Genomic DNA, 22,296 nt, shown 5'->3' with positions numbered 1-22,296 from the left:
GTTACAAGAAGAGCAAAGAAAGCAATCACCAGTATTTCCAACTTTAAACCACCTTAATTTTTGCCATGCCCCTCATGCCATATTATATACTTAATATTTTTCTTTAAACAATGCATTTTGTATAAATAATTTCATTTTAAAGTAAACTTTTAATAACTACTATAAATGGAAACTCGCTAGCACTTGCCAAAAATAGAATAAAACCGCAAAATGAATAATGAAAATGAAACATTGAGATCTAGCTAAGAAGTATCCCCTGTAAACCTCAAGCTTCAGAATCAGTTAAAACTGGAGAATAACCTAAGTGCATCATTGGAGAATAAGTGTTAAACCTCCGGTATTATCCTGTTCTTTGGGGAAATACTGCCTTAGATGAAGAAATAGAACTCTTCGGAGGGAAGGTGACATTCACTCATTCTACCCCAGCTCCCTGGAAGGTTGAAGAAAGTTTGAAAGTCACAACATGTAGGAGAAAATAAACTCTTGTATTCACATTCCACAATAGTTCGAGTGGGGCCAGGGCTGAATTCCTGGTGGCAGTGCCCAGAGCTCATGAGCACCGAGGGTGTGGTGGGTGCTCTGCTTGCACCACGTCTGACTTTTGGCCAGAAGTCCTTTGCAGGGCTGGGTGTCTCTTCATCAGCCTTCCAGCTCTGGCTGGGAGGACTGTTCTTGGGTCTGCAGTCTGCTGAGCTGGGGCTACAGCTTTCTCCAGTGCTGGGTTATGTCTTGTTCTCCAGAGCCCAGCCTGTTGTTACAGATCCATGGCTTCTTGTTCCACTGACTGGTCTGAGGGTGCCAGGTACTTCTCCTGGATTCCCAGGGTGCTGAGAGATATGTCAAGGATGATAGCATGGGCAAGGGTGGGAAACTGGTCTGGGCAGGATCTGACCTCTACTGATGCCCGCCTTCCAACCATGTCTGGCAGAGTACTTCCATCCTTCTCCCTTCCTCATAATTATAGCTTCAGGCAACAGGGACCAATTGGGTCTGAGAAGCCTATCAAAGCAACGAGACCCAAATGCTCCTCTTCCCCGCATTGCTGAGGATCAAAAGACCAGAATGCTAACCCTTCAACTCTGTTGTTATGACACACGCTCAGCGCCAGGCCATGGGGATTTAAATCCTGATTTTGCTGTGTCCTTTTTCTCATCTGTAAAACAAGAGTTGTTATGAGGATCAAATGAGACAATGAATAGAGTGCTTAGCATGGCACCTGGCAGACAGTAGGTGCTTAAGAAATGTTTGTGACTTCTCTTCTGCCAAAGGAGAGAACGCAAGTGAGCACAAAGAAAACAAAAAATTTCTGCTTGGGCCATAGGGTGCCTTCTACCTCTCTGGGACAGCAGTAAGGACACAAATCAGATTCACAAAGACAAAGACCATGACACTGCTGATGGAACCCTGTGAGACTGGCTGGCCTGAGGTCGGGGTCTGGGGTCTGAGTGGGAGATAGGGGTTGACCATGTTGGCCACCATGGCTGCTCTACTAGATGACTCCAGTGTCAGCAACTGAGATTCTACAACCAAGGACACCGAGATTTGAACGGTTCTTCTAACACAAGCTGAGTGAGGGACGTTGGGGTCATCACTCTCAGAGCTCCAACTGCTTCATCTATAAAAGGGGATTGAATAAAAATTAAATAACATCCTGCAAATGGAGTATGTAGCCCACCAAATGATGTTCAGGTTAGACCTTCTTTACCATCTCATGGATCCATCCATCAAATCCATCTCAGCCCGACACAAACTGACTCTGAACCTGTGCGCACTTCCCTTCACTTTTCCTCAGGAGGTAATGCCTTGTTCCTGTGCAAGTCAGTCCTGAGGATCATCTGCTTGACTTGGAATATCAAACCTGTCTTATCTCTGGCCTGAAGCATACATTCCTGAGCAGGGCACATGAACCCTGAGTTCTCCTGCCTACCTCCTGGCACTATCACTGCTCCCCAGCCAGAAGTCCTGTCCTGCCCACAAGTCACCATTCTACTTGCAAACCACCCAAGACATGTCTCAATCTTAAACTCCAATGCCTTTGTATACATTGTTCTCTTTGCCTTGAATTCCCTTTTCCTCTTAATCAACTTGGCTAACCCTCACTTTGAGATGATGCAAATCAAATGTCACTGCCACTTTGAAGCTTTCTTTACCAACTCACTCCTCAGCAGAGCTGACTTTCCCATCTTTTTACCAATCTTAATTGCCTAATACAGAGAATAAAGTTGAACCTTAAGAAAATTGGGGTGGTAGAGGAGGGTAGAATCTAAAATCAGCATAAATGTATATGGTGAGAAATACCTTTACAATTCCTTTGTAAAGTATATGATTATCTAATCACTAGGCTGTACACCTGAAACCAATACAAAATAATATTGAAAGTAAACTGTAACTGAAAAATTAAAAACCAAAACAATTCAGGGAATCAGAACAATAACAAAAAAACCTTAAAATTCCTTAAATCACTTCTTAAATACAGTATACATCAAGCATGTCAAACTTGCGGCCTGTAGGCCGCATGAGGCTCACAATGAGTATTTTTGCAGCCCAGCCAACATAACGGTATGTAAGAAACGTTTTAATAAAAACTTCCTAACTTAATTTTTACAATATCTTGTTATACATAATTATTAATAACAAACTACAACGTTCGCTAATGACTGATTACTATAATTGTGTTGCATTCATTTCCCTTATGTGCCTTAAGTGCAGGCGCACCATTTCTATCCACTAATACCAGCAGCGAATATTTTAGCAGCCGATTGCCACGTCATTAGTCCTGTACTGACTTGTTTGGTGTGCACAACAGGAAATATTTCGCTTTAGGATAAAAAGGAAAACAGGTTTATTTGCATTACACTTATTAATTTGTGCAGTTATTCAGTGTCTGGTAAGTTAATGATCAAGAAAAAAATATTAATTTTTATTAAAATGTTCTATTATTTTATGTTAATAATTACTCATTTATTTCAGCCCTTTGTATTCAGCATGTCTCCACTGAAATAAACCTATGTTTCTATGAAGATTAAAGCTGCTTTTCTTGTGGCCACATAAACTTAAACCTTGTTTATTTGGCCCATGTTAGCCTTTTGAGTTTGACATGCTTGGTGTACATGGTTTTATGAGTAGAATGTGACAGCATAAAGTCATGTACATTGTGCAAAATATCACAGCTCTATTGAAAGTACCCCTCCCCTTTTTTGCTGAGTACATGCCGTTGAATTTGCCATTAGCAGCAAGTTGTGTGAGGCAGGTCCTCATCCTTTCTTCAGGTACTTATTGCACACTCTAGTGCCATCATCTGTAACTAGTCTACTTCCCTGTGAACTTTGTTTCCCACGTGTGAAAGGGCCTGACACAGATCAGTAAGTGTTGGCTGGAACTATTTCCTCCCTACACAAGGACTCTGGAGTGCACCTCCCCCACCCCTGCCTTGTCTCCAGCAGTGTAAATGCCCAATCTCTGAAACCAGCCTAGAAAGCCTGTCCTACCTCACAGGTAGCCTCTGTGACATGAAAGACGCCTACACACGACCTCAGCTCTACCCCCACCGGTCCAGTTTGGAAGGTCTAGCTGCCTCCCAGACAGCGGACTGTCCCAGATCCCCCTCAAGCATGGCACATCTGCTAGCTCCCATCCCTTCTGACAAACCTTCCTTTCTTTTCTTACCTCAGTGACTAGCACAACTACCCATACCACTATCTAAATCAGAAACTGGGAGTCTGAATTCTGCTCTACCTCTACCTTATAACCATGTATCACCTTGATATTTTTCCAATTCACACACTTCTTTCTATTCTCACTACTAATGTTTCATCTCTTCTCTTTTAGAAACTGTAAACACTCTCTTGCCCCCCATCACATCCCTTAAATGCATTTTCCACACTTGGACGGGCTTTTCAAAAATGTACATTTGTTCATACCACACTCTGAGCAACACCACTATGCTGGTCCTGCTGCTTGCCCATGAGCCGAAGTCCACATTCCTTAGCAGGGCACTGAAGCACCCCCATCGCCAGCCTGCACCCCCTCCTTTCCCCTTCACACTCAAGACACCGGGCAAACTGAACCCTTTACTTCTCTCAAAACCAATGCCCTTTCATTCCTGGGTCTCTGTATTTTTGCTCCTTCTGATCAGTATCTTCCCTTGTCCTAAGGTACAACCAACCCTGAAGCTGTCTAAGGGGCCAGCCTTTGAACATGAAGGACAGTCACCAGGGAGCCCAATTGGTCAAAATGAATCAGTCATCTACAAAGGTATAAGTAGCTATTCCTGAGTCCCACACACTACCCCACCCCCCACCCCCAATGGCTGTGGCTAAGAGGCTAGCGAGCAAGGATACGAGGAGAAATGGAAGTCAGCTCCCATTGCAGCAGACATCATGGCCTCCAGGCTTCGCTGCTCTTGGACCCCGAAGCAGTAGCCATTGGCTTTATCCACAGCTTGCAGGACTCGCTGGACACTCTCCTTGTCCTGGGCAGGGAAGAGAGAAACAGCTCTGAGACTGAAACAGGGGTGTGGAATTGAAGTTGTACCAAACTGCTTGCAGCCCCCAACCCCCACCTCAATCTTGCCTCATGAAGTCTCTGTATATGCAGCTTCATTGGCCTGAAGTAGTTCTACATGTTCCCAGAGGCCTGGCTACATCCCATTTTTCTGACCACCACCCCACCTAATTTAGAACAGGTAAGCTCCTCTATGCACAACCATAGTCCCCTGGATTTATTCCTATTGTAGCTCTGATCCTACTGTCTTACTAACTACTACAAGTTATTAACTCATCTGCCTCCCCTACTTGACTCATCTGCAAGGTTGAGGTATTCCCAGTGCCTGGCACAGTACTTAGCTAGCAGTAGGCACCAAATAAATATGCATGTAACCTATTTATTCATCCACAGAAAAGTAATAAGAACAATTCATACATCACATGATAGGGAGGAAAGATCAAAATAATGCATTAAAGCCCTGGCCGGTGTTTCTCGTTAGAGAGTCAGCCCTCGCACTGAAGGGTCACAGGTTCGATTTTGGGTCAAGAGCACATACCTGTGTTGCATGTTTGATCCCTGGCCCCGGTTAGGGGGTGTGCGGGAGACAAATAATTGATATGTCTCTCTTATACTGATGTTTCTCTCTGTCTCCCCCTCCCTCCCGTACACTCTCTCTAAAAATCAATGGAAAAAATATCCTTGGGTGAGGATTAATAACAACAAGGTATTACAGTTCTTACCACAATGCCTACTTTAGAAAACCTGGCCCTAGCCGGTTTGGCTCATGGATAGAGCGTCGGCCTGCAGACTGAAGGGTCCCAGGTTCGATTCCGGTCAAGGGCACATGCCCCGGTTGCCGCTTGAACCCCAGTGGGGGGCATGCAGGAGGCAGCTGATCAATTATTCTCTCTCATCACTGATGTTTCTATCTCTCTCTCCCTCTCCCTTTCTCTCTGAAATCAATAAAAATAAAAGAAAAAAAGAAAATTATTTTAAAAAACAAAACTACCCTAGCTGGTTTGGCTCAGTGGATATATCATTGGCCTGTGGACTGAAGGGTCCTGGGTTCGATTCCGGTCAAGGGCATACGCCTGGGTTTCGGGCTCGATCCCAGTGTGGAGTGTGCAAAAGACAGCCAATCAATGATTCTCTCTCATCATTGATGTTTCTCTCCTTTCCTCTCTGAAATCAATAAAAACATATTAAAAAAAAAAAAAAGAAAACCTGCAGTAAGTGGTAGTTAGAATTAATATCATAGATTTAACCTCATTTTTAGAGAAGAGTGTGGCATTAAAAAGGGAAGAGACAAGTTCGCTCAAGTCCACGTATTGCAGAAAGGACTCAAACATGCACGGGAGTCTCCCAGGTTATCTTTGCAGGGTGAAGGTGAGAGGCACAGGGATTGGGTACTACTTTGCAAAGTCAATAAGCAGTTGCTCATCTTGAGGGAGCCTGAGAGACTTATCCCTGACCTTGATCAAGTTCCTTGCTGGTGACTTTCAGGGAACGTGTGAGGAAGACCCAGCAACACAGAATAGATAAGGCCAAACCTCTTTAGTGGAAGCCTGCCCATCAGAGCCCCTGGTACCAAAACCAAGGGGACCGAATGATAGCATGACCTAGGACAAAGACCACTGTTTGAGCCCTCAAAGCCTCCTGTACTCTTGGCTTGGAGAGGTCCAAGGCACTGTCAGAGCCTATAGTCAAGGGAATAGGCCTCTTAGTCCATGGTACCTGGATGTTGAGAGGAATGAAGGAGACCAGGCTGTAGTCTTCAATAAGCTGCACCAATTTCTCATTGAGCTGACGATAGTGGCGGAAGAAAGGGTCAGAAGCCAGGTGGTCAAGCAAGTAGGAGAGGTCCAGGACCTCTGTGTAGTAGTCCAGGTTGAAGGCTAAGGAGAGAAACCAGTCAGGAACAGGTGGCATCAGGCTAAAGCCCCAAGGACAGAAACCATTATTTTTTCTTCCTTCCTCTGCCTTCATTCTCTCACTGGCTGGTTCTGTCATTTACTAGCTCTATGGACAGATACCCACCTCATGGGGCTGCTATGAGAATTAAATGCTATGAACCTTGTGCCTGGTACAAAGAAGTGCTTGATCAGTGGTAGCAAATAATGATACTGAACATGTACCAAGTACAGTGCTTGGTGCCGCCCTCATGAAGCTCAGAGTCAGGTAGTACCCCCAGGACCCAGCACACACTGTAAGGACTTTAGCAGGGTGGCATCTGGGTAAATCTCTTTCCCTTTCTGGGCCAGTTCCTTCTTAATGTAAAACGAGCAAACCAAACTAGATGACTCTGGGGTTTCTGACTCAGTTCTATGTCTACAAACTTCCCATCAGAGAAGTAAAGTGGGCTTGCACTGTCCATTTCAGCCTGGAAAACTCAAGTGGTTGGGCTACTCAGCAGGTGAGCCGGGGAAACAGGCTGTCAGAGATTGATCCACTCACTTGTGTGCTCCGACTTCCATGCTCTAATCAGCTCTAATTAGAAACTGACACCACTACAAGGAAGAATGTCCTGACATTCCAACAAACTTCTTGGGTTGCTTGACAGGTAGGTTTCTCAATGAGAATTAAGAAACTGGAGCCAGGTACACTTGGGTTTAGATTTCACCTCAGCTAACATACTAGCTGTGTGATTCATGTAAGGCCTCAATGGCTTCATCTGATCTGCTTACCAGCCTTTTGTGAGGATGCCTATCAAGAGTCAGAGCTAGGAAGGTTAAAGACCACCATGTAGCTGTTTCCTCCACCTGGTGGAGGCTGTGAAGGGGGTGAGCAGCTTTGGATGACTACAAATTTGCACATAGGTAAAATGGGGCTTCTGGGCTTGCCAAGAGATGGACCAGGACTCTGACCAGGAAGTGCTGACATCCCTCCATGTCCTGCCTTCGCTGGACAAGGCCCTTACAATCACTCTCCCAATGACTTCCCTTACTGCTCACTTCAGCTGTTCTTTGTGGCTAGAGATGCTATTTAGGGAACTGATGCCCCAGCTCAGCAGAGCACTAATACTGCAGGAAAGAAATGCTGGCCATAGGGTCCTTATTCAACTCCCCTGCCTCAGCAGCCTGCTTTCCCCTCAATCTTCTCCACCTTATCAAATAGCACCCTCATTTGTACACTGGCTCAGTCAGAAACCTGAGTGTCATTCTTAATTTCTCTGTCTCCAGGTCCAATGCACAAACAAACCCTACTTCTTTTTTTAAAAATATATTTTATTGATTTCTTACAGAGAGGAAGGGAGAGGAATAGAGAGCTAGAAACATCGATCAGCTGCCTCCTGCACACTCCCCACTGGGTATGCGCCCGCAACCAAGGTACATGCCCTTGACCGGAATCGAACCTGGGACCCTTCAGTCCGCAGGCCGATGCTCTGTCCATTGAGCCAAACCGGTTAGGGCCAAATCCTATTTCTTGAGCAAGTTTTGAATCTCATTTTCTCCATTCCCACCACCACTGCTGTTGGGGTCCATCCCCAGCAGGTCCAGGGGTTCCCATAGGTGTGGATGGAGTCGGTGAAGAAGGAAGGACACGGAGGCAGCGTTCAGTTGATCATCATAGGGAGGTTCTCTCTCCAGGATCTCCAGCCAAGTTCTGTCTTTTTTTTCCTGTTCTACTTTTTTATTAACATGACTTTTTATTTTTTTTTAAATTTAGCTGGGCACTGAGAGTACAGTGACCACCAGATACCAACCTTCCCTCATGAGACAGGCCTCAGTCAAACATGACGACAGTGAAGCTGTTCTACGTTTTTATTAACATGACTTTTTAAAAACAAGCATCCATACCAGTGCTGGGGCTGAGAGCGGGAGGAGAGGGGCGGGGGGATCGGGCACAAGGAAGGAGTTCTGCTTTATTGGTAATAAAGCTCCAGGTTCATCCCATCATGGATTTCATAGTCGCCCAGAGAAACGTGGTCCTTAAAGATCGTGTACCACTTCTTCAGCACGATCTTGTTCCAATGGGTTATACCAGTTGATTTTAATCCTATCAATTCTATTCCAAAGGTTAGGGCATTTCTTATCTCCATTCCAAGGTTACTCTATTGTTCTATTAAGCTACAAGGGAGTAACTGAAAGAGATCATCCTAAGTAAAGATTATGTAGCTTAAGCGTGATTGTTCGTAGTTAAAGTGATTAATTACCCGCGTGGCACTTAGTTAAGGGGTTTTATTCCCTCCCTAACTCCAGGGAAAAATCCTCACCTGGGAAACAACCTTTCTCGGGGAGGTGGTCCTGTTTAAAACACATAGTGTTAAGAGGGGGAGCAAACATATGCCATATACGCCAGGTCCCTTGAAACATAAGCTATGCAGATGTTTCTTCCCTGCAGCAACTGTGTCAAGCAGCAAGGGTGGACCGGCTTCCGACACACTGCTTGGGCTGCTACAAAAATACAAAAGGAGCTGTTTTTATTCTTGCCCCTTTCAATTCATTCACAAAGCAGCCAGAATGACCTTTTCAGTTCGTGTTATTCCCTTGCTTAATAATCATCAATGACTTGCCTCTGTGTTTAAATAGTTCAAGTTTTGGCCCCTGCCAACCTCTCTGTCCTCATTTCCTACCACCCTTCCCCTAAACACTGTCTCAGCTACCCTGTCCCCACCTTCCTTGGAAACAAAAAACTCTTTGCTACCTAAGGGCCTTTACTCACTACTAGTCCCTCTGCTTGGAACAGTTCGCCCTTAGCTGGCTCCTCACCATTCAGTTCTCAGCTCAGATGGCACTGCTCACTCCCCACCACTCACTGTCCCATCATTTCGTTTTAATTCCTTCATAATACACATTACCATCTATAGTTTTCTTGTCCCCAAAACCCAGAACAGTAAATGGAACAAAATAAATGGGTAGGGGTCAGCACCTGACTGTGGCTATGATCACCAGGCCATGCATGGTCCCTGGAGGAAACTTCCTTCACCTGAGATCTCTGCTTCACTCCAGCCCAGCCACTGGCCTACACCTTGCCTGGCCCAGATAGGAGCACTTACCCAGCTTCCCATAGTGCTCAATGAGGTCCATCTTGGAGAGGAGGTTGACGTGGGGCAGCTCTACATGCAGCATGGTGGCCAGGGAGGTACACAGTACTGAAATGAACTTGGCGGGGTCTGTGCAGTAGTGAGAATCTACCAGGTGGACAGCAGTCAGCTGGGAGGGGAGGGAGAGACAGGATGAGAGTGGCCTGAGGAGGCAGGGAACATCAGGGCCTATATCTCTCCCCCATCAGATCAGGGGTGCCTGAGGACAGAGTGCCAGTCTTCCCCATTAGTCTTTTCCTTCTGTTTCATTCTAATGCCGCACTCATTTCCTTCTCCCAGGAGATATGGGCATTTTTACTTAGAAGATGCCTTGGGCTGAGCCTCCCAGTGGGCAACTGGTTCAATTCCCACTACATCTGACTCCAATCTTTCACTTACTTTTGCCCCCAACTCACAACAACAATCGCCATGCTGTTTTCCACATAACTCCTTCCATATTTCTAATAATCCCAAATTGGGTGCTAACACATCCATTTACAGATGAGAAAACTGAGATTCAGAAAGATAAACTGACTTGCCCAGGATCACACAGTGAGTCAGTGGCAGAGCCAGAATTCGAAATTATACCAGTTATAGTCCAAAGCAACTCTGCCCTTGCCTCGCTGTGTGTGGCATGCCCTCCCTGTCTTAGTTCCTTCATCTGCAAAATGGGCCGGCCCGACCCAAGACGCACCCTGAGGTCCCACTGGGCCATCTGGGAGAAGATGCTGCGCAAGGAGCCATGGTGCGTGCAGAGCTCCACTTGGCCTGGGCAGTCGAAGAGGAAGTAATGGCCGCGGAGGGGGTCAAGCTTGGCACGCAGCCAGTCCAGATTGGCCTCCAGGTACTCCATGCAGTACAGCAGGCCGCCGTTGGGCCCCAGCCGCAGGGCGTCCATCACGTCGCTCAAACCCACCAGCTCGCTCACGTCCACGGCGCACTCGTACGGCAGCCCCTCGTTGGCCGGGTCCAAGTTCACTACCGCCACGCGCCGGCCCATCGCACGCAGGAACTCGCTCATGCCCAGGCAATATGTGGTCTTTCCCGAGCCCGGCGGGCCGATCACAGCCTGTCCAAAGGCCGGCGTCCGAGCGGCCCCCGCCATGGGTGGCACTCGGCCCCGTGCGCAGCAGGAAAGCTCGGCGGGGAAACAAGGCGGGCGACGCGCCAGAGACAAGAGCCGAGGGCGTCGGGATTCCCGACGTGCTCTTTGGGGGGTGGTGCGGTGGCGGTGCCCCGGGGTTGCCTACGGTGGACCAGCAGGAAGCCGGGCAACGCAGAGTGAACAGCCCGGTACTGAGCGCACCAGCAACTTCCGGAAGACGTCGGAAATGACAGGGTCCCGGAGAGGAAGTCCCGCCCTCAGGGTGACGACACAGCTTAGCGCCAAAGGTCGTGGCGGCGCGCAGCATTTCACCAGCAGGGAGGAGATGGGTTGGGGTATGGGGCAAGGAAACTTTTTCGGGATTTACCCAACCTTTCTCTAGGCCCAAATTAGAAGAGAAAGAAATCCGGTCATAAACTTCTTTATTCTACCATTCGATCGCAGATCCGGACCACCTCCCGCTGATTCTCTGCCGTCTAGTCCCAGCCGGTCAGGGGGAGAGGCAGTGGAAGGCCCGCCCCAAGACCGTCTCTTCCGAGCACCACAAATCCTCTTCTCTTCCAGGTCCCTTTCTCATTCTTTCTGACCTTCAAGGTGACACCACCCAAAGAAGGCTGTGTTGATAACCTCAGTCAATCCAGCTTTTCAAGGTACTGGGGGAGGTGACAGGGGCAAGCCCAAACGGACCAGGATTAGGAGATCAACTAAGAGCGGTCATTAAGTCCTAATATCAAAGGGGAGGATAGGGGGCTTTTTTGAAAAAATGCCCCTGAGGTAGAGAGCCAGAAGGCAAGTTCAGAACAAAGCACCCTGAAGGAGCGCGGCAAGTTGCTGCTCCCAGACTTCTTCCTGCTTCGGTGGGAGAAAAGGCCAGGGCAGTAATGAGTGATCCTGACGAAGGAAGTCCCTGAACTCGTCACTCAGGCTCTGAGAAGCTGTCAAAGGCAGAGCTGGAACCCCTCACAAAGGTCATATCTGTCCGAAACTTCATGCTGGTGGGTGGCTGGCGTCGGAGCAGCAACTCCCCTTGGTCCTGGGGCAGAGGTTCATCATAGATGGTGGAGATGAGTCCCAAACCAGTTCTGCGGGGCCTCTTCATTTGCCCAAATGGCTGTAGCTTCTCTCCGTGGTACCTGGATTAAAAAAGGCTCTCGGTGAGAGGGCTGCTCTCAAACCCCAGTTAAGGGTGTTGGGAAAGGACAGGGAAATAGCTACTGCATATCTGGTTTGTCCCCAAGACAGAGCCTTTAAATCTGGACTTTTGCTTTATCCGTTCATTGACAGTGCCAGTAACCAGGGGCCTCAATGCTTTCATTTTAAATAGTGCACAAAGTTTAGAACAACTGTCACCACTCCGTAACTTACAATCACTCCCCAAAGGCAATCATCAAGTCCAAACTCCTCAGACTGGGAGTAATGACCCCACCAGGAGATCCAGACCTATTTTTTCCTTCTAACTCTACTTTAAAGTTCACTCTCTAGGAATCTCAAAGCCACCTCAAAGCCACCCCAAAGCCAGAGGAAAGGGGGAACCAGGGTACAGCTGAAAAGCTAGCTTGGACCCCCAGGGAAATCCTTGTCATACTCACCCCAGTCCACGCTTACATCTGGGGTGCTGGCCATCATTATCCAGGGCCTCAGGCACCCCTGAGCACTGGCTTCCCAGGCCCTGGCCTTCAGCCCAGCCCTGTCGCTCCATCACCTTCCGCCCAATGCCCTGCGGAGGGAAGGGAAAAGACTCAAGAGAGAGCTCTTATGGAGGGCAGAGGCAGGGAGGAAGAGAAAGAATGGGGTAGAGAAGGAAAAGAGAGGTCAATGGATTGGGCATAATCCTCACCTTGGTGTGGCGCTCAAAGGTGCCCACCTGGCATTCAGTCACGGAGCCATCCTCCTGGCCATCACGGAGTCTCCGTTCCAGGCGCATTTGGACAGAGTCTCGGGCATCCTTGTCTCCACCATCTGAGGAAGCAGAGCCCAGTTTGCAGAAGGAGGGAAATCAGGTGTCTAAGATCTCACAAGATTTACATATTCATCTTTATGATGATTTTATTACCTTATAATTCTTTGTCATTAGACTGGGAGCTTACCAAGAATAGGAACCATGGTTCTCCAATCTTACAAATGAGAAAATTATGGTGCAGAAAAGTCATAGAGCCAACAGAGACAGATTTAGAGCCCAGGTCTTCCCCTCCTCTCCCTACCCAGGTCATTTTTGACTCCAGAATCAATTCTTCACCAGAGCATGAGCTACCAATGCCCACGATTCCAGGGTCTGCCCACCAGAAGCAGAGTTCCCTGAGGGCTATCCCTACTTGTCCTTGCTTCACAAAGAAAGAAAAAGGCTCTGCCTACAACCAGCACTTAAGGCACTCAACTAGAGATATCTTGAGAGGAACCATCTCAGTGAGCTACCCCAAGGAACTGATGTTCTGTCTTAGCCTTTGCTAAGCAAGTCTGATAAAGTGTCACTGCAAGACCACCAGTTCCACCTCCCAGTAACAAAACCCCTGGCCCAGTACCTCTGTCGTAGTACACGCTCATGTCCACATCCCAGTCATCGGCTGTCTGTTCATCAAAGTCTGCAGGTATAAAAGCATCAAGAAGAGTGAGCTTAAGGACTCTCAGTTCTGTTGAGAGTTAAATCTAGGCTTAGACATATGTTCTAGAACTTGGGGCTTTTGATAGTAGTTTTAAATCTCTCGTCTGGGAGGGTCATTCAGAATTGTGGGAGGGCACTTTCCACTCTACTGATCCCCCCACCCCTAAAAAGGATGACTGGTCTCATATACAGTCAAGGTTAGCTACTTTCCTAGCCTTTTATTGGGCCCACTGTCACTCTTTATGCCCTGTGGAACATAAAGCCCAGAGCAAATGCAACAGGGAACACTCCTGCCCTTGTCTGGTGCTAGCATTACCTCCTTCTTCCTCCTGCCAGTACTGAGCATCTGTGTAGAACACCAGGCCAGAGCCGCCCTTCTCCCACTTGAGCTCGATCTCCTCCTCAAAGAGCCGCTCAGTGGTACGCTCCTGCCTAGTCACATCCTCATGCAGCGCTTCATGCCGTTCCCACTCCTCACAACGGTCATCGTCCTGGAAAAAGGGGAGAGGTGACATGCCTGTTTAGCTTCCTGACCTTATGCCCACAAGGAGGGCAGCTCAAGGTACAGGAGGCCCATGAGATGGGCCCTCAGCATCATTCCTCCAAATCTTCCCAAGATGCAACACATAGTAGGCCCTTGAGGTCTTGACCAACACATCTCTCCATCCGTTTCTCAACATGGCTCTTTCCCCTGACAAACCTGATTCACTCTTATTTCTGTGTTTTTGGTCATACTGTTCCCCCTGCCTGAAATATCTGCTCTTCTCTCTCACCACCTTCTCTTTACTTGGTAAAATCCTCCTCATCCCTCAAGCTCTACAGCCTACATGGAGCTGGCCACACTGGCCCACAGCAGTCTCACTGGTCTCTGAACTGTTTTAATTGGTACCCCTGTTTAGGTCTTTATACATGTTGTACTTTATACATGTAAGTACAACATTCATGCCCTGGGGGGCGGGTCTCTCAGCCCAGCCTGTGCCCTCTCGCAGTCTGGGACCCCTCAGGGGATGTCCACAGGCCTAAGCTGGTAGTCGGACATCCCCCAAGGGGTCCTTAGCACTGCTGGGGAGGTGGGAGAGGCTCCTGCCACCGCTGCTGCTGCTGCTGCACTCACCAGCCATGAGCCCAGCTTCTGGCTGCACGGCGCTCCCCCTGTGGGAGCACACTGACCACCAGGGGGCAGCTCCTGGGTTGAGTGTCTGCCCTCTGGTGGTTAGTGCACATCATAGCGTCCACTGTCCCGTCGATTTGCATGTTAGCCTTTTATTATATAGGATATCACAAATAAAGAAGGGACAAGAAGTAATACCTACTGTCTACTGTGTGTCAGGCCCTTCACATAACTTAGCTCCTTTAATCACCCCAACAACCCTGTGAGGTAAGTACCACTATCCCCAGTCTACAGATGAGAAAACTTGGGTTCATAGGAGTAAAGTGATTTTCCCAAAATACACCAAGAGAGTGGCAGAGCCAGCATTCAAACCCAGCTCACCACACCATACAGCCTTTTCAGATGCTGCTTCTCTCTTTTCAGGGAGATTTAAGGCTTTGTGAAGGCAGGAAATGGTCTTAGACTATCTTTGGAATCCTATGATAGTCACTATGTTTACAATGCTTGACTGGACTTATGGAATGATAAGATAACTCATGGTTTGAAATCTTGGGAGCCCCTGTCTGGGTTAAATTTCAAGAGACCTCAGGAATCACTGCTGCAGAACAGGTGCTGGAGAAAAGTCAAGGCAGTACCACACAAGGATGTGGTCCAGATGTGTTAGCAACTCTGCTTGGAGCTTTAGGGACATGGGTGAGTTATTATTTTTTAAACTGATTTCAGAGAGGAAAGGAGAGAGGGATAGAAACATTAATGATGAGAGAGAATCATCAATCGGCTGCCTACTGCACAACCCCTACTGGGTGGGGATGGAGCCTGCAACCCAGGCATATACCCTGATCAGAAATCGAACCTTGACCTCCCGGTTCATAGGTTGATGCTCAACCACCTAGCCACACCCACTGGGTGAGAGTGGTATTCTTTTTTTTTTTTTTTAATATCTATTTTATTGATTTTCCACAGAGAGGAACGGAGAGGGATAGAGAGTCAGAAACATCCATGAGAGAGAAACATCCATCAGCTGCCTCCTGCACATCCTCCACTGGGGACGTGCCCGCAACCAAGGCACATGCCCCGGACCGGAATCGAACCTGGGACTCTTCAGTCCACAGGCCGACGCTACAGCCACTGAGCCAAACCGGTCAGGGCGAGAGTGGTATTCTTAATGCCTTGGCCTCTCTAAGCTTCCAGCAAGAAAGGGTGGCTCATTGTACTCACATCATCTGAGTGTGATTCTTCCTCCTCCTTTTCCCCTTCTTCCTCGGGGTCTCCACAGAGGCTGGCTGGTATGTCTGTCAGGCAGGTTCCCTGGGGTATTTCCTCACCCTCAGCCGTGTACACAAGCTCTTCCTGCTCCACAGTCTCTGAATCCTCATACCTGAATGGTACATTGCCGTAGCGTCGGGAGGAGCCTGTCTTGGGGAACTGGAGCTGCAGCTGGGTGATGATGCGAGGGGGCAGGCGGCAGGCCCGGATCAACTCCAAAAAGACCTGCAGGGGCGTCCCCACATTCCCATTGGGCATTAGCACTGGTGGGTTCAGCTCTGGCAGTTGTCTCAGGTCAGCGAGGGTGAAGGCTTCACTCTTAGCCTTCCGACTCTGCAGTTCCTTCCGGGTCTTGAAGGGAAAGGAGCCCAAACCTTGGGAAGCAGAGAGAAGAATGGCTCTTGAAACCTAGAAGCCTCCAGCAACACTTGAGCCAGAAGTCGGTCAAGGTTTAAATCCTTTAGTCCAATGCTGTTCCTCCCTTTCACAATCCCAGAATCCCTTCCTCCATTCCCTGACCAGAACCAACTAGTAATTTCATACCATTTCTCATCGCTTCAGCTGAGCACACGTTTCTTCCAGATCTGGTTCCTGTTGATCTTTTGATCCTCAACTACCACCAACCGTCAGCCCCTGCACACCTTCATATCATGTGCTCCAGCCACATGAAACAATTTAACATGCCCTGAAAGTCTCATGAGCTTTCACATCTCTGTCTGTGTCTTTTCAAATACCATTTACTTTGAACACCATTCTTCCCCACAAACTTATCTTTCTCAAGATCCAGAGGAAAAGCCTGATCCCTATCAGAAATCGGTTTCTCCCTCCTCTATCTTCTCGTAGCACTTGGTGACAAACAGCATAGGCTCTGAAGTAAAATGCTTGGGTTTGTATTGTGATTCTGCCATTTACTAGCTCTGTAACCTTAGGCAAGCAACGTAACTTCCGCACCCCTCAGTTTCCTCACCTATAAAACACGAGTAACAACAGATCCTACCTTATAGTATTGTTGTGAGGAATCAATAAAAAAAAAATGAAAGGCTTAGAATAGTGCACAGTAAGTACACAGGAAGTGCTCAGTAAATATTAACAATGAGAATGGCATCTCTGACAATTACCTTTTTACAAATCTCTGGACTCTGTGCACAAGAATGTGTCCAATTCTCTGCCTACCAGCTAGAGCAGTGGTTCTCAACCTTGGCTGCACATTAGAATTACCTGGGAATCTTTTTAAAATCCTGATTTCTGGGCCTCATCCTCCAGAAATTCTGTTTCTTTGATTCCCAGGTGATTCTAATGTGCAGCCAAGGTTGAGAACCACTGAGCTAGAGGAACACTAGGCCTAACAATATAAGCTAGGTTCGTTGAATGAATTAAAAGGTTCCGCACTGTTTCCTGTTCCCCATCAAAGTGATTTCCAATGAAAACAGGAGCTGTCCTGAGAAAAGAAACTGTCTCTTCATTTGTATCTTGCTAATAGAGGACGGGTGGGGAGCAGGAGGAGAGCGAGATAAAGATAATAAGAGGATTGGAAACCTGACTTTCTTTTTATCCTTCTCTGTCAGTTGAAAATCAACCCCCCAGTAGTTCTCAACCTTCTGGCCCTTTAAATACAGTTCCTCATGTTGTGACCCAACCATAAAATTATTTTCATTGCTACTTCATAACTGTAATGTTGCTACTGTTATGAATCATAATGTAAATATCTGATATGCAGGATAGTCTTAGGCGACCCCTGTGAAAGGGTCGATCGACCGCCAAAGGGGTCGCGACCCAGAGGTTGAGAACCGCTGCATAGAGAAAGGGGGGCTTGCAGGAGGCAGCAGATCAATAATTCTCTCTCATCATTGATGTTTCTCTCTCTCCCTCTTCCTTCCTCTCTGAAATCAATAAAAATATATTTAAAGAGAAAGAGAAACGTGCCTGGTTCCAGGTCCAGTCTATTTATCTTTCCCAGCCGTACCTGCTGCCTCAGTAGGTAGCCGAAGTTTGCGGATGAAACAACGACTGGGCAACCAAGTCCCCTGAGAATCTAGCCACTGGCGGCCGGAATACATGCGAAGAAACTTCTGGGCTTGAGCGGACCCTCGGACGGAGACGACACAGCAGCAGGTGCGGGTCTGGACGGGGACAGAGTCCCGCGTGCGGCCGTCGGTGACTGAAGTCTGGGCAAGACTCTGGCCGGTAGGAGTTAGGGCAGATGCGGGAGTAGCCAGCGGAGGGGCCCGCTCAGGACGGTGCCGGTAATGGAAACAAAGGAAGCCGCAGTCGCTCTGCTCCCGGAACTGGCTGAAGTAGCTCCGCAGCTGGGCCGAGCGCAACTCCGAGGGGATGCCACTCACTATTAAGTAAACGGCCGCATCTTCTTCCGCCTCGCCGGGCACCGCCATCTTGGCCTGTCACGTGATCCACGGAACCAATTCTCGCGAGAACGCCACGAGTGACGCAGCGGGTCCGTGTCACAATTGTGTGATCCTGATCAGGCTGCCGAGGCTGTGGTTGTGGAACCTGGAACTGGAGAGGTGCCGGATAAGTTGTTCGGGTACTTTTTCTGCAGAGAGAAGCCGACGATGATGGGGAAAATCACCTGAGAAGTGAGGTGATTTTCATAAACTCTTGAGAATCAAATTAGAAGCCTGTGGGTGGCGTAGTTTTCAGGATTTTTAGTTTTTGGGGATCTTCCAAACTTAATCTCATTTCTTTATTTCAGAGACTTTAAGGTCGTTCATCCATTTATCTTCCGAGACATATTAGTGGACCTACACAAATCAGTAAGAAAAGATAATCCAGTTGAAAAGTGGTCCGAAGTGTTCAATCTCATTAATCAAGGAAAGGCAATAAGACCCACGTCATATCCACCAGGCTGGCAAAAAGTATTTTAATCCTTACGCGTTGGTGATAATGTGGAGCACATGGAGATACCATACACTGTTGGTGGAAGTATGAACTGGTACAACGACTTTGAAAACAATTTGGCATTGCCCTGTAAAAGTGAAGTTACACATATCTTTTGATCCAGCAATTCCACTTATAAGTATATACTTTAAAGAAATTCTTGCTTATGTTTATCAGGAGATATCCTGACGTTGTTTCACTTTACAAACCCTGTGATCCTGGAAAATAGGGAGGGTTATGAAACCCCTCCCACCCTTTTGTGTTCTGAAACATAGGTTACTGCAAAGAAACACCCTTCTATGAGATAAAACTTATGGGCGCCCCCTTGTTTACCTATGACAATAGAGCAGTGGTTCTCAACCTTCCTAATGCCGCAACCCTTTAATACAGTTCCTCATGTTGTGGTGACCCCCAACCATAAAATTATTTTCGTTGCTACTTCATAACTGTAGTTTTGCTACTGTTATGAATCGTAATGTAAATATCTGATATGCAGGATGTATTTAGGTGACCCCTGTGAAAGGGTCGTTCGACCCCCAAAGGGTCTCGACCCACAGGTTGAGAACCGCTGCAATAGAGAGACTCCAAATTCCAATTCTCACCTCATAAACACTTAGATGGACTGTTTGACCTCACTGATCAATCACAACAAAAGGCTTGTTAAGGCCCTAGCAGGTTTGGCTCAGTGGATAGATAGAGTGTGGGTCTACGGACCAAAGGGTCCCGGGTTCCATTCTGGTCAACGGCACTTACCTTGATTGCAGGCTCCAACCGGCCCTTGGCCCTGGTGGGGGCTGGTGCAGGATCTGTTTCTCTCACATTGATATTTCTGTCTTTCTTTCTCTCTTCCACTCTCTCTAAAAGATCAATGGAAAAATATAAATAAATAATTTTTTAAAAGGCTTGTTAACTAAACTATGGTTAAGCTTTGCTCCTTCCCCCAGGTCCCTGAACTTTGTGACCCCTGAGATCGCCCTCAGCTTGAGTCAGCAAACAACCCCTCCTTAACCAGCCGCTCCAGAGAATAGTCTGGCTTCAGGGTAAACATTCTCTGATCTACTGACCCATCATGCCACTTATGGTCATACCACATCCTCACACCCAGTTCTTTCTAGCCTTGTTTACTCCTCCCTATGAAAGAATAACTTTTTTGCCTAACCCTTGAAACACGTGTAGATCTTATGATCAGAGTGTTCTCCCCTTGCAAAAGCCTCCCTTTTTCTATTGCAATAATCCCTTTCAATAATCATTTCAAATAAAGTCTCTCCTTACTAAGTCCAGATTTGTTTTTATTTGACAGTGTACATGAATATTCATAGCTTCATTGTTTATAAGAAAAAAATATTGGCATTTAGTACTAATAATCTCAGGTATATAATGTTGAGTGGAAATAAGCAAGTCAGAAAACAGTTATTCTATTTATATAAAGATAAAGATTCTATTTTTTTTAAAATATATTTTATTGATTTTTTACAGAGAGGAAGGGAGAGAGATAGAGAGAGTTAGAAACATCGATCAGCTGCCTGCACATCTCCGCTGGGCAAGCAGAGCCTCCAGTCCCGCTCCCCACCCCCCACCCCCACCTACAAACTCCTGCCAAAATGTTAATTAAAAAAAGTGAGATTTTAGCAAAGATTCTATTTGATTAGTGCAGTGGTTCTCAACCTTCTGGCCCTTTAAATACAGTTCCTCATGTTGTGACCCAACCATAAAATTATTTTTGTTTCTACTTCAGAACTGTAATGTTGCTACTGTTATGAATCATAATGTAAATATCTGATATGCAGGATGGTCTTAGGCGATCCCTGTGAAAGGGTCGTTCGACTGCCAAAGGGGTTGTGACCCACAGGTTGAGAACCGCTGGTTTAAGGGCACAGACTGTAAATCCAGACCACCTGAGTTCATATCCTGATTCTATTACTTATTAACTGCAACCTGAGCAAGTTACTTAACATCTCTGTGCCCTGGTTTCTTCATCCATAAAATGAGACAATGATAGTAATTCCAGCACAGAGTTGTTATGAGAATTAAATAACATAATCCATGTAATGTGTTTAAGCACAGCTTTCAATAAATGCTTCGTAGATACCCAGAATGACCAGCAAAGGAATGGGTGATTCCCTTTGTTAATCTTGATTTCTCTCAGAGCTTATCCTTGTCACCTCAACCAGTTTCACTGGGGTTGCCTTTCTCTGCTCCCTTGTTCTGTGACATGGTCTCTGTCTACCATCTCTTGCTGCCCTGGGCCCCAGCGGCCCCAGACCACTTGTAGTTAGCTAAGCACCTTTGCTCTCTGATACGTCTATGCCCTTGCACCTACCATACCCTCTGTCTGGAATGTTCTTCCCTTGATTTTCCTGGCAAACTTCTATTCATTCTCTTTAGGTCAGAGCAGTCACCACTGGGCTGAAGCATTTTCCCCACCTCTTTCTTTCTCTCCACCTCCACCCCCACCCCCACCCCCGCGCCAGGCAGATTTAATCACTTCCTCTTCTTTTTTTTTAAAATATATTTTATTGATTTTTTACAGAGAGGAAGGGAGAGGATAGAGAGTTAGAAACATCGATGAGAGAGAAACATCGATCAGCTGCCTCCTGCACACCTCCTACTGGGGATGTGCCCACAACCAAGGTACATGCCCTTGACTGGAATCGAACCTGGGACCCTTCAGTCCACAGGCCGACGCTCTATCCACTGAGCCAAACCGGTTAGGGCCACTTCCTCTTCTTATCTCCTGCTGCCTGTTGTATTCCTTCTATTACACTTCAGATCATTCTGTGTTACAATTACTACTTATGTGTGTCTCTTTGCCATAGATAGGATGTTCAATGAAATTAGGGACTGTATCTTATTTATTCTGTGTCACTTGGCATCTAGCACAGGGTCTGGCACAAGTGGATGTCAAGAGAAATGTGGAATGATGGAATGATGGATGGATGGTGTGTGCGTGTTGGCTTTTTGTGGCATTATCGATTCTAGGATATGTGACTGTTCCAAGGCCAGGGTGTGTCAGTGCAGGGCACAGCTCACGTCACTGGCTAACTGCTTAATAAGCAGTCAATGATTTGGCTAATGAAGGTAGTGATAATAATAATAAAATAGTACCTGAGGCTGACCCTGCTTCCTAGTGAGTCATCTCTGTCTGGACTTGAGGACAGAGATCAAGGCTGAAAGGTAGATGGTCAGTGAACAGTGGCTGAGCTGGCTCCAGACAGCCTGACCCTGGCCATGACTCACTCCAAGAGCATGATCTCCAGAGTCCCACAGGCCTGTGTTCAAATCCCAGCACAGTGATCTACCCAGACCTTAAGAACATTTTTTAAATTTAATTTTTAAAATATGTTTTTTTTAACGATTTTTCTTTCTTTTTTTAAATGAAGAAAGATGTTAAAATATGTTTTTATTGATTTCAGAGAGAGGAAGGGAGAGGGGGAGAGAGATAGAAACATCAATGATGAGAGAGAATCATTGATCGGCTGCCTCCTGTATCCCCCCTACTGGGGATCAAGTCTGCAACCCAGGCATGTGCTCTAACTGGAAATTGAACCATGACCTCCTAGTACAGTGATGGTGAACCTATGACACGCGTGTCAGAGGTGACACACTAATTCATTTTGGGTGACATGCATCGACAGAGACAAAAAATTGCATAATTCAAATATTTGTCTCTCGCAACGGCCAGAGTTGGGCATCACTCGAGTAATATTATTACTCACGTTACTCATGATTAATAATGCAATTCTAAAACCGGATGTAAACATGTACATCGGTGTTGCGTAGCAAAGATACATAGTGAAAACATCCAAGATACA

The 22,296-nt window shown here is 46.9% G+C and overlaps 2 protein-coding genes and 1 long non-coding RNA gene across 3 annotated transcripts; 1 reads left to right on the top strand and 2 right to left on the bottom strand.

Moving 5' to 3' along the window:
• Positions 1 to 464: 464 nt before the first annotated feature.
• GPN2 (GPN-loop GTPase 2) lies at positions 465 to 10,939 on the bottom strand. Its single transcript, XM_005875141.2, has 5 exons — positions 10,203 to 10,939; positions 9,482 to 9,638; positions 6,220 to 6,380; positions 4,341 to 4,471; positions 465 to 827 (listed from the first exon to the last, which is right to left on the bottom strand). Exons 1-5 carry the CDS (start codon positions 10,611 to 10,613, stop codon positions 755 to 757), a joined length of 933 nt encoding a protein of 310 aa, XP_005875203.1. The 5' UTR covers positions 10,614 to 10,939; the 3' UTR covers positions 465 to 754.
• A 79-nt stretch (positions 10,940 to 11,018) lies between these two features.
• Positions 11,019 to 18,002, bottom strand: GPATCH3 (G patch domain containing 3). Its single transcript, XM_005875142.2, has 7 exons — positions 17,553 to 18,002; positions 15,542 to 15,963; positions 13,529 to 13,703; positions 13,133 to 13,192; positions 12,451 to 12,572; positions 12,203 to 12,330; positions 11,019 to 11,746 (listed from the first exon to the last, which is right to left on the bottom strand). The coding sequence occupies exons 1-7, from the start codon at positions 17,977 to 17,979 to the stop codon at positions 11,530 to 11,532; spliced, it is 1,551 nt and encodes a 516-aa protein (XP_005875204.1). The 5' UTR covers positions 17,980 to 18,002; the 3' UTR covers positions 11,019 to 11,529.
• A 94-nt stretch (positions 18,003 to 18,096) lies between these two features.
• Positions 18,097 to 18,427, top strand: LOC106727631. The gene is made up of 2 exons (XR_001363862.1): positions 18,097 to 18,188; positions 18,300 to 18,427. It is a non-coding gene; the product is annotated as an uncharacterized LOC106727631 (long non-coding RNA).
• Positions 18,428 to 22,296: the final 3,869 nt, after the last annotated feature.

Source organism: Myotis brandtii, unplaced genomic scaffold (assembly GCF_000412655.1).
Source record: "Myotis brandtii unplaced genomic scaffold, ASM41265v1 scaffold456, whole genome shotgun sequence".
NCBI classification, from domain to species: Eukaryota; Metazoa; Chordata; class Mammalia; order Chiroptera; family Vespertilionidae; genus Myotis; species Myotis brandtii.
Note: the sequence above shows the minus strand (reverse complement) of the source record. Positions and strands in the feature narration are given on the sequence as shown.

Bases quoted from the DNA above. Each gene is read 5' to 3' on its own strand.
- GPN2 (XM_005875141.2), bottom strand. From the start codon at position 10,613: ATGGCGGGGGCCGCTCGGACGCCGGCCTTTGGACAGGCTGTGATCGGC. The intron at 9,639-10,202 runs GTGCGTCTTGGG...CTCCCCTCCCAG, and splicing joins TGGCCCAGTGGGACCTCAGG to CTGACTGCTGTCCACCTGGT. The intron at 6,381-9,481 runs GTAAGTGCTCCT...TTCTCTCCTTAG, and splicing joins TGAGCACTATGGGAAGCTGG to CCTTCAACCTGGACTACTAC.
- GPATCH3 (XM_005875142.2), bottom strand. From the start codon at position 17,979: ATGGCGGTGCCCGGCGAGGCGGAAGAAGATGCGGCCGTTTACTTAATA. The intron at 13,193-13,528 runs GTAATGCTAGCA...TTATACCTGCAG, and splicing joins CTGGCAGGAGGAAGAAGGAG to ACTTTGATGAACAGACAGCC. The intron at 12,573-13,132 runs GTACTGGGCCAG...CTGCTTCCTCAG, and splicing joins GAGCGTGTACTACGACAGAG to ATGGTGGAGACAAGGATGCC.